This window comes from Aquarana catesbeiana, linkage group LG03 (assembly GCF_042186555.1).
Source record: "Aquarana catesbeiana isolate 2022-GZ linkage group LG03, ASM4218655v1, whole genome shotgun sequence".
NCBI classification, from domain to species: Eukaryota; Metazoa; Chordata; class Amphibia; order Anura; family Ranidae; genus Aquarana; species Aquarana catesbeiana.
In genome coordinates this window covers 538524106-538540667 of record NC_133326.1, presented here as the reverse complement: position 1 = coordinate 538540667, position 16562 = coordinate 538524106, and the positions used below count along the sequence as shown (strand labels likewise).

The 16562-nt window shown below is 42.9% G+C and overlaps 1 protein-coding gene across 1 annotated transcript in view; it reads left to right on the top strand.

Annotated features, from left to right (window-relative positions):
• The window catches only part of GYS2 (glycogen synthase 2), a 134717-nt gene that overhangs the window by 101577 nt on the left and 16578 nt on the right, over positions 1 to 16562 (top strand). The window contains exons 11-12 of the mRNA XM_073621421.1: positions 9462 to 9575; positions 10172 to 10298. Of these exons, the coding sequence (XP_073477522.1) occupies positions 9462 to 9575; positions 10172 to 10298 (241 nt within the window). The remainder of the gene's footprint in view (positions 1 to 9461; positions 9576 to 10171; positions 10299 to 16562) is intronic.

Here is a 16562-nt window from a genome sequence, read left to right as displayed (position 1 = left end):
ATCCCAGAGATCAACAGCACCAGCAGATGATCTAGATGTCCCCAGACTGTGGTCCTACAACAGCCTGCGTCTTCTGTCAGACCAGACTGAACCCAGGTCATCACTTTCTTCTCTTCCCTGCAGCCTTTCCTCCACGCTGCCCTGCAGCCTTCCCTGTAGCCTTCTTTGGAGGCTGTGGCTGTGGTGTTTCAGTTGTGGCAGGAGGAGGAGGAGGAGGAGGAGGAGGAGGAGGGGGGGCTGCCTCATGTAGTTGGGTGTTTTGTGTTAGCGTGCCCTGCAGCCCCTTATGGATTGTTTCCCCAAATAGGCGCTCACAAATGAGGCGCTGCTCCCAATCCATCTGAAGAAGCCTGCTGGCTAAGTAGCAGCCATAGGATTCTTCCGCTTCGGGGGGGCTCCTTAAAAAACGGGTGGCCTCTTGCATGAGGCGCAGGGATGCGTCCTGTGTGACCATCCCCTTCCTGGCCCTTTTTTTGGGAAGGTGGAGGGGAGGCACTTGGGATTCGGTCAGGCTCCTACTGGGCCCAGCCACCTCACTTGGCCCAGCCACCTCACTGGGAGCAGCCACCTCACTGGGAGCAGCCACCTCACTGGGAGCAGCCACCTCCTGCCTGACACTGGGCCCAGCCTCCTCCAGGATGATGGTGAATCCGGCCTCCTCCAGGCTGTCCATGGGCCCGGTCTCCTCCTGCCTGCCACTTTCCCCACATTCCTCCTGGATGGACTCATCCTGTGTATAAAAAAAGGACAATAGTTTGAGTATATTTTTTTGGGTTCATCAATGACACACAGTTTGCTTCTCATGAATAGCAAATTCAATGTGAATACATCTCTTTAATAAAAGAGTCTAATCAGACACCCTAATTATTTCAAGCAGGTGCCAAACATATTTAGCCACTACTGTCAATTGATATGTATACACAATTTTGAGTGCAAAATTATTTTAGACAATTATAACATCCAGTTAACATCATTAATATTAGTACAGTAAATAATTTACCTGACTCCAGATGGTCATATCTGGTTCATCCAGGATGGAAGACCCAGCTTGCTCCTCATCAGCCTCTGCTGGGGTGGAGGGAAGGGTGGAGGGAAGGGTGGAGGGAAGGGTTGAAAGTGATGGCCTGGCTTCATTCTGGTCATCAAGAAAACGGAGTTGATTGTAGTACCACAGCCTGGGTACATAAACATCATCTGCTGATGCTCCTGATCTCCTTGATTCCTGGATCTTCTTATGCTCCCTCTTATACATGTTCCTCAAGACCCCAATTTTCTTGAGCAATGTCTCCATTGTTGCTTCCGGGATGGTCGCCTGGACAAAGGACAGAAGTCTCTCCAGCGTTGACTTCCTCACATGCTTTGCATAATACTGAGGGTGTTTCACCTCCCACAAATTCCTCATCTCTCGATATTTAGAAATAAAAGCTGTAAGGAACTCTGGATCCTTAAATAGGGGATTCATTATATCTGGAAAAGATGAAGTCACAAGACAAAAAACACTTTTATTATAGGTTTCTGCTAACCCCTCATCATCTTCTCCCTATGTAGGCCTCATCAATCTATCAAGCCATATAGGCCGCTTGCTACAAAGTCATGACCATAAAACCCAAAAAAAAAAATATATCTAAAATTACCTTCGTTTTGTAACGTCCTGGTCCACTATCACCTACGCACAGAACGTACGTACGACACGTGCGCAAGGGCCCTCTTTACATACTACGCATGTGTGAAACTCCGCCTGCGTCGCCCGCCCCTGACGTTCGAAATTAACTCATGTTCTCCGCCCCCTAATTCGACGCACAGAACGTACGTACGACACGTGCGCAAGGGCCCTCTTTACATACTACGCATGTGTGAAACTCCGCCTGCGTCGCCCGCCCCTGACGTTCGAAATTAACTCATGTTCTCCGCCCCCTAATTCGACGCACAGAACGTACGTACGACACGTGCGCAAGGGCCCTCTTTACATACTACGCATGTGTGAAACTCCGCCTGCGTCGCCCGCCCCTGACGTTCGAAATTAACTCATGTTCTCCGCCCCCTAATTCGACGCACAGAACGTACGTACGACACGTGCGCAAGGGCCCTCTTTACATACTACGCATGTGTGAAACTCCGCCTGCGTCGCCCGCCCCTGACGTTCGATTTTAACTCATGTTCTCCGCCCATTTTTTGTTACGGCGCGTAGTGGAGTAAATAATGGCGGAGACACCTGACATGTTGACGACCTCAGGTAGTGGAGACAGCCCGGAGGCTGGAACGTCAACAAAATCTGTGAGGCCTAGATTTAAGGCCTCTAATATGAGTTTTAAAGAGATGGTGGAGATGGTGGCCATTCTTCACAAAGACGACTATGATGGGAAGTATGGGCCGTACGCACGGCCAAATTTGCGCAAGGCCAAAATAATGGCGAAGGTCGTGGACACTTTGCAGGCATCTTTTGGGGTCCAGCGCTCCAAGGATCAACTTCGAAAAAGATGGTCTGACCTGAAACTCAGGGAGCCGGATCAATACAGACGTATCCGGAAAGTTCTTAAAAAAAGTAAGTACTTGTCGTGTTTTTCTCTTGTGTTTATTACCTTGTATACTGCTCCATGTGCTTTTCCTTCCTATACGATTTTTTTGTTCATCGTTTTAAACGATCTTTTAATAAACTTCGTTACATATCTATAGATAGATCTATCTATCTATCTATATATATATATCTATATATATATCTATATATATATCTATTATATAGATATATAGATATAGATAGATAAAGATATATATAGATATATATATAGATATATAGATATATATATATATATATATATCTATATATATATATATCTATATATCTATATATATATCTATATATATAGATAGATATATAGAGATATATATAGAGAGAGAGAGAGAGAGAGAGAAATATATAGAGAGAGAGAGAAATATAGAGATAGGTAGATAGATATAGAAATGTAAAACATTCTTTTTGAATATTTTAAGTTATCTTTTTTTTTTGCTTTACATTTAGTTAGATATTTATAGATTTTGTTCCAGATATAGAGAGAGAGAGAGAGAGAGAGAGAGAGAGAGATCAAAAGATTATTAACTATATTTTGAGATATTGATATCTAGATATCTATCTATACGATATGTCTTTATAATTTTAAATATTGAGGTAAAATAGGAACTCTACACAAACCACTTCACTACAAATGTTGGAAAATTACTATGTACTAAAATATCTGTGTGCTAAGTAGATTAATAATTTTTTGTTTCACATAGGGGAAAAATCACTCAGCCAACAAGAAGACAGTCCACCCCAAGCCAAACATGATTGGGAAATCAGCCCAAGTCCCACTGAGGATGTGGAGGAAGGAGAGGTGGGCGACATGGGCACCCCACCAGGTGAGTGTCTGACACACCAGCTTACGGTAATCTATGCATGGCTGCTTTTTGTTTAATGTAATTTGTCTACTCTATTTTAGGGGATCTGGTTGTGCTTGATTCAAGCAACAGCGCCACCCCCGAGGATGTGGAGGAATTATGCTACATGGGCACCCCACCAGGTCAGTGTCTGAGACAACAGCTTTATTATGGTAAGGTAAACTATGTATGTGTGCATATTTCTAAAGACATTTTTTGGTTTCATTCCACTTTAGGTACAACAAGAAGTGACTATTTCACCTCAGAAAGTGCCCAACGGCTAATTGGTCAAATAATGGCCTGGAATAAGGACATCGATGAAATGCGTAATCGGCTGGATCGTATGCAGCAGGAAATGAAGGACATGATTGATGTTTTGGGTCGAATCTAAATGCCCTTTTTGAAACCCCAAAACATCAATCATGTCCTTCATTTCCTGTTTTGCTGACCCCATTCTGGGCCTTATCTTTATTTTTTTGGCTGAACAGAAATGGCTGTTTAACCTAATTGAAAAAAGGAGGGCTGTTTCTCGTAAATACCTAAAAAATCCACAAAAAAATAAAACTTGATTTTCTCAAAAACCACAAAAAAAAAAAAAAACTTGATTTTAAAAAACACACACAAAAAAAAACTTGATTTTAAAAAAACCAAAAAAATAAAAAAACTTGATTTTAAAAAACACAAAAAAATAAAAAAACTTGATTTTAAAAAAAACAAAAAAATAACAAAACTTGATTTTAAAAAACACAAAAAAATAACAAAACTTGATTTAAAAAAAAACAAAAAAATAACAAAACTTGATTTTCAAAAAAACAAAAAAATAACAAAACTTGATTTTCAAAAAAACCAAAAAAATAACAAAACTTGATTTTCAAAAAAACAAAAAAAATAACAAAACTTGATTTTCAAAAAAACAAAAAAATAACAAAACTTGATTTTCAAAAAAACAAAAAAAATAACAAAACTTGATTTTCAAAAAGACAAAAAAAAAAAAAATAAACTTGATTTTAAAAAACCAAAAAAAAAAAAAAAAAAAAGCCTGTTTGCGAAAATCAAAAAGCCTAAAATATATTTTTGTGGATTAGGTATAAATATTTAAATATAATTATATTTTTCTACATTATTAAGATATCATTATATTTTTGTCTATGAACATTTTATACTAAATGCAGAACTGAATGCATAACAACCATTAATAAAAACATCTCCTTATAGGAATTAAATAAATGTGTGGTTTGTTATTTCAAGGCTCAGTATCAGTTTGGTTATAATTGTAAAAAAGTTGTTTACAGTGGCAATGGAGCTTATTTAGACATTTAAAATTAAAATACAGTTGGCACTACAACTGCTCGACCATAACCTAGGAGACAGCCCAAAAGAAAGGCAAGCAATAAATATAATGCAAGATTTCATCAATATTTTTTTTATTGTAAAAAATTAAATATCCTGGCCCATTGCAATGGCCCCCCTACCCATAAAATAATTAACATATTGCTGTCTAACTTGACGGGCACTTTGGGGGGCCAAGCCAGTACGGACAGTATCCAGGCCCGTAAGGTTGGCATCTATTTGTCCGGCCTCAGGCCCAACTGTGCCTATATAATTCTGAGAATGTTTGTTTAAAAAGTTGTGCAGAATGCAGCACGATAAAATGATAAAATTAAGTTTGTATTCCGCCAAATTAATGGCTGTTTGAAACAGGCGGAACCGGCTGGCCAGAATTCCAAACGCATTCTCAACCACTCTTCTAGCTCTGGCCAGCCGGAAATTAAAAACCCTCCTCTCCGGGGTGAGGGTTCTTTGGGGGAATGGCCTCATGAGGTGCTTGCTGAGAGCGAAGGCTTCATCGGCAATGAAGACAAAGGGGAGTCCTTCCACGTTATCCGCATCAGGTGGCAATCCCAGGCCACCACTCTGGAGACGCTGGCAGAACTCCGTCTGGGCAAATACTCCTCCATCCGACATCCGGCCATTCTTCCCCACGTCCACATATAAAAAATCATAGTGTGCCGACACCACCGCCATTAAAACAATACTGTGGAACCCCTTATAATTAAAATAGTATGACCCCGAATGGGGTGGTGGCACAATGTGGACATGTTTCCCATCTATAGCCCCTCCACAATTGGGAAAGTCCCAACGGCTGGCAAAATGGGATGCCACAGTCTGCCATTCCTGTGGCATTGAAGGAAACTGGGGAATCAAACAAGAAAACCAAAATCAATTAATTTTGAAGCTAACATTGCAAGAAAATTAGACAATTAAAAACATTATTCCCCAGCATCAGTATAACATTCAATAATTTAATTCTTCTGGAATAACTAATATGGAAAGGCACACTTATCAGATTGCTCACCCCCTCTGATGGAACATTGATTACATTTTAGGGGGTTGTGAAATCCCTAAAAAAGATTACTTTTAGGACACGCAGGAATTTAGGGACTAAAAAGGCTACAAGACTGCAGTTGTCGCACTCTGCAGGTGCAGTTGCTAACCAGCTTACAGTAAATGAGGTAATGTAAAAAGGCATTCATGTTGCAAGGAGTACACAATCACATGCAAGGGCAATTAATTAAAACACTTTGAGGCTTGCATATGATTTGATGATGGAAATCAGCAGAGCTTCTGCTCATTTACTAAAGCACTGGAACAAATGCACCTGTAGAGTGCACATGCATTTTGCAAAGTGCAACATATATTTGCTTTAGACAAATCAACACCACAGAACATTCAAGCTAATTTTTACGAGGGTGGGGGGGGGGGGGGGGGTGTGAAATCTAGATAATTGCTATTTAGCAGCACACTATTTGGAGTGAGTTTAGGTGGGGGGGGGGGGGGGGTTGGGAAATCTAGCTAATTGCTAATTATAAGCACACTAAATACACTCAAACAAAATACATTCAAAATGAGTAGACTAGGTGGATATGTTCCCATCACTTCATGCTGGGGAGGTTATTGAAGGAAAATATACATGCATGACAAAAAATAACAGGAAAAAAAATCCAGCATGTGTGAGGATAAAAAGGGGACATTCACACTATATTGCAATGATGGTAAGTAGTGTTTGAAGCAAGAAATACATTACATTATCAAAGATTACATAAAAGAACATGTGATGCTAATAAAAGAAATATATCTTACCTTAATATAGTCCTTCTGCAGGACCTGGATGATGGCAGAACAGGTCTCTGGGATAATGATCCCCAGAGCCTGGGGGGAGATGCCTGTCGAGAACTTAAGGTCCTGCAGGCTTCTCCCTGTGGCCAAATACCGCAAGGTAGCGACCAGCCTCTGCTCCGGAGTGATGGCTTGCCTCATGCAGGTATCCTGCCTGCTGATATAGGGGGTCAGCAAAGCCAACAAACGGTCAAAAACGGGGTCCGTCATCCGGAGAAAGTTCCTGAAATCCTCAGGATTATTCTCACGGATCTCACGGAGCAAAGGCATGTGACAGAACTGGTCACGCTGAAGCAACCAATTCTTGGTCCATGAACTCCTCCTCGCCCTGTTCATGGACTGGTCTTGGGCTGAAGAATAAACTACAGCACCAAGCACATACAATGCACGAGCTCGACGACGAGTACGTACAGGTAACATGGCTTCAAAACGGTCGGCTGGTCAGAACGCACTAAACAGAACGCACTGAAGAACAGCAAGGCCTGTGAAGAACGACCTGAAAATCAGGAACGAGCGGCCAATAAAACAAAGATTTCTCAATGCCAACTGACCAAACGCACTGAAAAGCAGATACAAACCTCACAAGCACAGACTGAACAACAGTTAAAACGAACTGAAAAATACGAGTCTCACAAGCGCGAATCGTCTCTCACCAAACTTCTACTAACACGAGATAAACACGAGATTAGCAGAAGGAGCCCAAAGGGTGTCGTACGGGCTATTGAACTTCCGTTTTATAGTCTCGTCGGACTTGGTGTACGTCACCGCGTACTAGGCTGTCGTACTTTTGTGTGGTCGTGTGTAGGCAAGTCCGTTCGTAAGAAAGTCTGCCGCAAGTCCGCCGAAGGTACGTCGGAAGTATGTCGGACAGGCTGTCGGACTTTTGTAGACGAAAAGTCCGACCGTGTGTACGCGGCATAAGGGTTTACAACCACTTTAATGCAGATAAGGCACCAAGTGAGTTTAATTATTTTTCAATTTTGCTACCAAAGCAAAACTCTCAGTTTTGCTCATTAGACTACTTGTGAAGTTTGTTTTGAAAAAGAAATTAAATCTTCTTTTTTCTTGTTTGAAGGAGCTGTTTTAGGGGTGGTTTATTTATGGTAGTTTATTTTTTTTACTTAAAGTGATATTAAAGTCTACTTTTTTTTGTTAAAAATAACAAACATGTTATACTTACCTGCCCTGTGCAGTGGTTTTGCACGGAGCAACCCACATCCTCCCCTTCTCGGGTTTACTTCCTCTTTGTTTCCCTGCAAAGGTAAAGCATAATGGGCTACTATGCATCGCATAGTAGCCCATTATGTGTCACTTACCTGACACAGGAGCCTGCGATGTCACCGCTGTCCCCTCTGCTACAGAGCATCCATCTTCCATCCGGGTATCGTGGCTCCGGCGCTGTGATTGGCCGGAGCCGCGATGACGTCACTCCCACGCATGCGCACGGGAGTCGCCACTAACGGCATGTCGCCGTTAGCAGTGGCATGTTCAGTGCGCCTGCGCACCGCTGTCTACAGCGCATGCGCCGTAGACAGCGGTGCCTGTCCTTTTGCAAATATCTCTTAAACCGTGTAGTTTTAGGAGATATTTCTTGGACCTACAGGTAAGCCTTAATCTTGGCTTACATGTAGGTCAAAGTGGTCTGTAAGGGTTTACAACCACTTTAATGCAGATAAGGCACCAAGTGAGTTTAATTACCACCTTAATCAGCCTCAGAACCTGTGTACTTCATGTGTATCCTGGATTAAAGGGATGACGGGGCAACCCTAGCAGCTCCCTGTGTCCATTCAGACACGGAGCCACGGCCTGGCCCCTCTCTCTCGTCATTGGCTCACTGACTTTGACAGCAGCAGGAGCCAATGGTGCTTCGCTGCTGTCTCAGCCAATGAGGGGGGGGGGTCTTGGACAGCTGAGTCTCTCGTGCAACATTGCTGGATCGAGATGGGACTCAGGTAAGTATTAGGGGGCTGAGGGAGGCTTTTTATCTTAATGCATAGAATGCATTAAGATAAAAAAAAACCTTCTGCGTTTACATCCACTTTAACTGTTTTTTGTTTTTGTATGTATATTTGATTGTCATTTTGTCTTTCAATTTTTTTTTTTACTTTTTCCTGCTGTCTATTTTTCCTTTCTGTGAAAAAAGTAAAATAATACGGCTAAAAAGGGGCACATAAGTCAAGTCAAGTCAAGCTTTATTGTCATTCTATTACACATGAGGACATACGGTAGAACGAAATGTCGTATCTCACAGGACCACGAAGCTACATACTAATTAAAGATAATTATAAATATAAAAAGAATAAAGCACCGCAAAGAACTTAAAAGTAAAAAATTATAAACCTATACACATCTCGGAACTACGTAACTGTGTATATACAGTTGCTCCAGAGCTTAGTAAATGGGGTAAAGGTTCGCTTTGCAAAGAATAGCCAATGACATGCAAGGAAAATTAAAAAAAATGCATGTTTGCTTGCACATGATTGGATGATGGAAGTCAGCAGAGCTTCTGCTCATTTACTAAGCTCTGGAGCAACTGCACTTGCATAGTACAAAGTGCACAGTCTATTTGCCTTTAGTAAATCAACCCCTCAAGGCCCATTGCAACCTTAAAAAACATCTTAATTTCAACAACATTTCACTCCAATACATTTTACAAAAATGAAGACATTTTGCAGAAATCTGATTTTTGTTAACATTTTATGGAAATTAAAACCCTCAATTGCCCTCACGTCTAGTAATATTTTGTATTGGGACACCCAGCTGTCTGCGTTAATGTCCTGTATTAGTTCTTCATCTAAATATAGTATATCTATGACTATGCTGAATATTCCCTGCAGCGCTATTAAAGTTTCTCTCTTTATTTTCCATCACAGCGCCAGTCGCTGCCCCCCATCACGACACACAATATGGTGGACGACTCGACAGACCCGATCCTCAACACTGTCAGAAGACTTGGTTTGTTTAACAGTCGGACGGATAGAGTAAAGGTCAGTGTGATAAGTATGTGTAATGATGTGACCAATGATCCAGGAAATGCTATTTAATTTTCATTCAGGATATTAACATTCACTTCCAAAAAGCTCCAGACATATCTGCTCACATATATAGACAGGAAAATATATCAATAGAAATCCAAATTCATATAATGAATATTGGATTGCTGGAGCATGTGGCAGAGGCTGAATAATGTGGATCTTGGGCAGATATTTAGAAATGACAGATGACTGTGAGATGCACAGAAGTGATTCTCATGTTGGTCAGAATAGGGAAAACGTTCCAGGCTGTTACATTTGATGTTTTGCCTCCATGGTGTATATTAATTTCTATCCCGTCCCTTTAATTCTACTATCCCACACTAAATATAGAATATTGGGAGATGAATAGAGTGCATTTTCCAGCAATCATTGACTGCAAATTAAGCAAATGAATTATCCTCCAGTCACCTCATTAATACAATACATGGCTGGTTTACTGAAGTGCTCAGGGAAGAGGACCTGTCATTGTGCTGTGCTGTAACCCATAGCAGACAATTACAATTTATGATCATGGAGTTATACTGTATGTGACACTTTCTATCACGCAGGTCATTGTGCACCCAGAATTCCTCTCTTCCACCAGCCCACTCCTACCAATGGACTATGAGGAGTTTGTCCGAGGGTGTCATCTGGGGGTCTTCCCATCCTATTATGAGCCCTGGGGATATACACCTGGTGAGTAACTATAAACTGTGAATGACCCAAAACCCCTATTTAGGGACACCTATTGAGTGACTCCTACCTAGATATCAAATCATGCATATGAAAATAAGATCTGCACATGTGTGCCCAGCTTAAAGTAGAATAGGCATAAATATAATCCATATTAAAGTGATTGTAAAGGATTTATTTATTTTTTTTAAATAACAAACATGTCATACTTACCTCAACTGTGCAGCTCGTTTTGCACAGAGTGACCCCGAACATCCTCTTATGGGGTCCCTCGGTGGCTCTCTCAGCTCCTCCCCTCATCAGATAACCCCCTAGTAGAAGCACTTTCCCGAGGGGGTTACCATGCGGGCGCGCTCCCGACACAAATGCGTCCACAGACACGAATGCCGGACTCGGCCCTGCTCCCGGTGCCCGCGTCATTGGATTTGATTGGCAGGAGCCAATGGCTGCACTGCTATCAATCTAACCAATCAGGACACAAGATACCGGCTAGAGCTGGTGTGCTCATCCCCGGCGAGAGAAAAAGAGGGTTCAGGTAAGTAAAACAGGGGGCACTGGGGGGCTGCTGGACTGCAAGAGGTTTTTCACCTCAATGCATAGAATGCATTGAGGTGAAAAACCACGAAGGTTTACAACCCCTTTAAATAGTATAAACTTAAATTAAATCACTCGTTCTCTCTTTATACAGAATGTTATTTACTGGTATGGTGTTAACATATTTCACAGTGATGTAAAGAGAACACTGAGCCATCTAAGTCAGTCTCTGCACTAGAGGAGCTAACAATGTAATGCCCCCACCACAGTCACACACTATTATTATTATACATTTATATATAACTTTGACATGATCCAAAGTACAGTACAGAGAACACTGAGCCAGGCACATCAGTCTCTGCACCAGAGGAGTTTACACTGTAATGTCCCTTTCACAGTCACACACTATTATTATTATTGTTGTTGTTATTAATATTATAATTATTATAGAGAATTTATAAAGCGCCAACACTTTGCGCAGCACTTTACAATATAAAGGGAGATAGTACAGTTACAATACAATAAAATACAAGAGGCCCTGCTAATAACATCTTACAATCTAATAGGGTGGGACAAGTAGTACAAAAAGTTATAATGGGGGGGAGAGCTGATGAAAGTGATAAAAGTTCAGTTGGAGGCGTGATAGGCTTCCCCAAAGAGATGAGTTTTCAGGGATTGCCTAAAGGGAGCCAGAGTAGGATATATACGGACAGACTGAGGTAGAGAGTTCCAGAAGATGGGAGCGGCTCTAAAGAAGTCCTGGAGATGAGCATGGAAGGAGACAAGGAAGCTAGAGAGCATGAGGTCTATGGAGGAGTGGAGAGGACGGTTTGGGTGATATTTGGAGACAAGATTGGTAATCTAGTTAGGGGCAGAGTTGTGAATGGCTTTGTATGCTGTTGTTAGTATTTTGAATTCAATTCGTTGGGCGATGGGAAGCCAGTGGAGGGATTGGCAGAGAGGGGTGGTGGACATTGGGCAGTTGGTAAGGTAGATGAGTCTGGCAGCAGCATTCATTATAGACTGAAGAGGGGATAGCCTATAAAGAGGTAGGCCAATGAGAAGGTAGCTGCAATAATCAAGGCGAGAGATAATAAGTTGGTGAATGAGTAGCTTGGAGGTTTAAAAAGGGGCGAATTTTAGAAATGTTACGAAGGTGAAGTCTGCAAGCTTTTGACAGCAATTGGATTTGGGGCTGAAAGGACAGGTCAGAGTCAAGGATTACACCTAGTACCCTGACGTGAGCGGAGAGATTGATAGCGGCATTATTGATCTTGATTATGAGTTCAGTTTTAAAAAGATTGAGTTTGAGGAAGTGATGTGACATTCATGCTGATATGTCAGTTTGTAATGCGAGAGGAGACTGAAGGGGTGAGGTAAGGAGTTGAATAGGGGTCTCAAACTGGCAGCCCTCCAGCTGTTGCAGAACTACAAGTCCCATGAGGCATTACAAGGCTGACAGTTACAAGCATGACTCCCACGGGCAAAGAAATGTAGAAATTGTAGTTCCGCAACAGCTGGTGGGCCGCCAGTTTGAGGACCCTGGAGTAGAGAGATAGAATTGGGTGCCATTGGCGTAGAGGTGGTATTGAAAGCTGTAGGAGGTTATTAAGTGTTGTACATTTATATAGCTCTGATATATTCCGCAGTTACTTTATTTATTCTGTATAGATATAAATATGTTTTTATTAAGTTGTATGAGATTTTAATAAACAAAAATTTACACTCTAATGTGTCCCCACCACAGTAACACACTATTATTATTATTATACATTTATATAGCTCTGACATACTCAGCAGTGCTGTACAGAGAACACTGAGCTAGTCACATCAATCTCTCTCTGCAGCAGAGCAGCTTACACTCGAATGACCCACTACAGTCACACACTATTATCATTACATATTCACATCCGTTTGGACCAGAGGAGCTTACACTTTAATATCCCCACTCCAATCACAGACACCTTTGAACAAAGAGAGAAGTGAAGAGACTTGCAGACATTTTACCTGTTAGAATTTTTTGCTGACTGGGATTCCCTTTCCTGTCCTGCCTTGTCACCATCTCTGAATAAGGAATCCTGATGCCGAGTCAGTTGATGGAGATTCCTTGGAGCTGTTAATAACTAATTCCTCACACTTCATTTCATTTAATGCAATATTGATTCATCAGCTCAGTGCACATTAATGTGGTAGTTATAATTTATAGCAGGGAAATCTCTGCAGTACAGGAGACAATCAATTGGCAAATGGTTCAAGATTTTCACATTAATAAAATATCCATTTGAAAGGTGTCTTCTGCAGGGGCGTTGCTAGGTCTGCAAAAGATCTGGGGCTAGAACCCATAGCAGCAGTCACCAACCTTTTTACAGAAAGCCGGTGGTAAGCAATTTTTCACGGGCAAAGGCTGGTGTTGGCGTTTCAGTCATCATGGCACCATGGTTGATATGGTGTCAGGGTGATCGAAGCGCATTGTTTCTATTGTTACATTCTAATATATAATGAAATGGTTCAACTCACCATAATGCAGAATCAGTGGGAGCCCTGGGCATGTCTCTTGCCACATCTGCCACCAGGTGCAGCATGTCATGTGCCACCATCACCTGTCACCAGATGCAGCTTTTTAATTTGCCAGCGTCACCTGCCACTAGATGTGTATTGTCACTTGCCATGTCGCCTGCCACCAGATGTGGATTGTCACTTGCCACATCACCTGCCACCATTTGCAGATTGCCACGTCACCTGCCACCATTTGCAGATTGTCACTCGCCATGTCACCTGCCACCATTTCCAGATTGTCACTTGCCACGTCATATGCCACCATTTGCAGATTGTCACTTGCCACATCACATGTCACTTCACCTGCCACCATTTGCAGATTGTCACTTGCCACTTCACTTGCCACCTGATGTGGATTGTCACTTGCCACGTCACCTGCCACCATTTGCAGACTGTCACTTGCCACATCACCTGCCACCATTAGCAGATTGTCTCTTGCTACGTCACTTGCCACCATTAGCAGATTGTCACAGGCCACGTCACCTGCCACTAGATGTGGGTTGTCACTTGCCAGCTGATGTGGATTGTCACTTGCCATGCCAGCCAGTGCCACCAAATGTGCATTGTCATTGCATTGGTGGCAGGCTGGCAGCACTGGTCCATTTAGTGAGGGCAGGAGAGCAGAGATGCGGGGCGGGCAGTGAGAGATGATGTAATCTCACAGCTCCCCGCCGCACCTCCGACAGTGAAGAGGCCCGCGCTGGTGACTTGGAGTGGGCGGAGAGAGATGATGTCATCTCTGCTCGTTCGCCCATTCGTCTCTCTTCTCTCATCCACCTCTAATGCAGCCTGCCTGCCGCAGCCGTGACCTGCTGGTTAGGCAGGGACCCTGTGGCAAGAGACTCGGGGCTATGGGCTCCAGATTTGGGGCTACAGCCTCAATAGCCACCCACTGGCAACGCCTATGGTCTTCTGGAAACTCCAGAGTTCAAATCACTCAGTGTCTGACAGCTGATCAGTGCATATGGGAGATAGTGACCAGGGAGCCTTCAAGCATAGCCCCAACATCAGGGCCGTGGATAAGACAGTACAGCCGACCCTCCTTTATGGGGCCTGGGCACCTGACAAGCAGGATGGCTGTACTGCTTTATCCCTATAACTGATCCCCCTGTGGCTCTCCTGCAGTTCAGCCTGATTCTCCTCCTCTCTCTCCCACCAGCTTTCAGCTACTACACCGCTACAGGGGGAGTCACAGGGGGTCAGTTTGAGAATCTGCGATCCTTTCCACCGCTCTGGCTCCAATCAACCCCTTTACCATTGCTTTGATGCCCTGTGTGCCCCCCCTCCCCGCAGCGTTGATGCCTCTCCTCCTCTCCCTCCCGCCAGCTGCAGCTGTGGCGAGGCACAGGGGGATCAGGTTCAGAATAAAGAGTGGGGGGGCCAGTAAATATGTCATATTTACCAGCACCTTCCTCTACTAAAGAACAAAGTGAGCGATTACTGTGTTCTTTCATAGCTGAGGCATAGTAAACTGTTTTTACTATGCATCATTTTGAGAGTGAAGAGGAAGTCCCTGTACAGAGCACTTCTTGTTCATTCATCCATACCTCCTAACTGTCCCTGATTTCGAGGGACCGTCCCTAAATTTGGAGCAATGTCCCTCTGTCCCTCATTCCCCCTCATTTGTCCCTCATTTTGGTCTGATCTATATAGATGTATATAATATGCACTTTTTATCTTTCAAAAAGTGTTTCCCAGTGCTAAACCTTTCATCCAATTTCTAAATTGCTGCATTTGTACATTTTAAAAGCCAATATAAAGGAATAGTAGTGGTAAAAAAGTCCTTGTGGATTTAATTAACCTTTTTTTGGGTTAATTCTCCTTTAAGGGGGTTTGGCATGGGGCGTGTCCTATGCCTACATACATTTGCTAGTAGGTGTCCCTCATTCCCATTTCAAAATGTTGGGAGATATAATTCATCTGCAATGCAGCTCAGGCTGCAGAGAAAGGATTAGGGATCTGTGTCCTCAGTACCTTTCTCTGTCTCAAAAGGGAGACTTCAGGGGTTTGTTTAGACCCCTGATATTTCACCAAAGCTCCCTCCAACAGGGCTGTTAATTTTTTTTTTTAAACTATAATTTAAAAAATGAACGGTTCGTTCACACGTGCTTTGCTCTCTGAAAAGTAATCTGTGTTTGGATCACTCTTCAGAAAGCATCTGACAGGTGGTGAGGATTGTATCAACTGTTTTAACCTAGAACTAGCGCTCTGCAGCCACATGCATTGCATGCAGTTGCAGGAAGCTTACAAAGCAGTGTTATTTACTTGAATGGGGTATAATTCATGTCACGGCTGCAAAGCATTGCAACTGCGAGATGTGTACACTACCAGTTGCTGCCTCTGCAGCTAAAGGGGGCGGGGGGGGGCAGTAAAAGCACAGCTAAACCCTGGGATTTTACTGCCCCCCCCCCCCCCCCCCCCCCAACCTCACATGTGAACGATTTAGATTTAGCAAGAATGTTGTAAGTTTTGTTGCACTGGTGCCCGCCATTAATTTTTGTGTATTTTTTGCAAAAATATTGTTTTTAATTTTTGAGGGGACCCTAGAGGGTATGGTGTGGCCCCATTTCTAACAGCAGCCCAACATAACATACAATACCTAACATATACAGTATATGTATTAAACATGTATATATACAGTATTATCTGTGGATGCTGGAATGTTGAATGGTTCCTTGAATGGCAAAAGCTTGACTCCTGGGGTAAGAAGGGGCATAGGTGGGGCTTCTGAAATAAGAAGGGGCATGGGAAAGGGGGTTCTTGAGATAAGGTGAAGTGCCCAGAATAAAAAACAGCACAGATGATTTTACCAGGAAAACAAGTGGCCCAATGGGGCTCCCAGAACAAGAAATGTCGCTGGGGGGGCTCTCTGGATTAAAAGTAGCACAGACGGGGCTCCTTAAATAGGAAGAAGCACAGGTGGGGTTCCCAAAATAAAAAGCAGAACAGATGTGACCGCTAGGATATGAACATGCATAAGTAGGGCTCTTGGGATAAGAAGGAGCAGATGTGGGTTTTCCAAGATAGGAGGAGCACAGGTGGATCTCCTAAGATAAAAAGGAGCACAGGTGGGTCTCCCAGGATAAGAAGTAGGTGGCTCACCCAGGATAAGGAGTACAGGTGGTTTTCCAAGGATAAGAAGGAGTACAGGTGGGTTTCTAAGGATAAGAAGGAGCA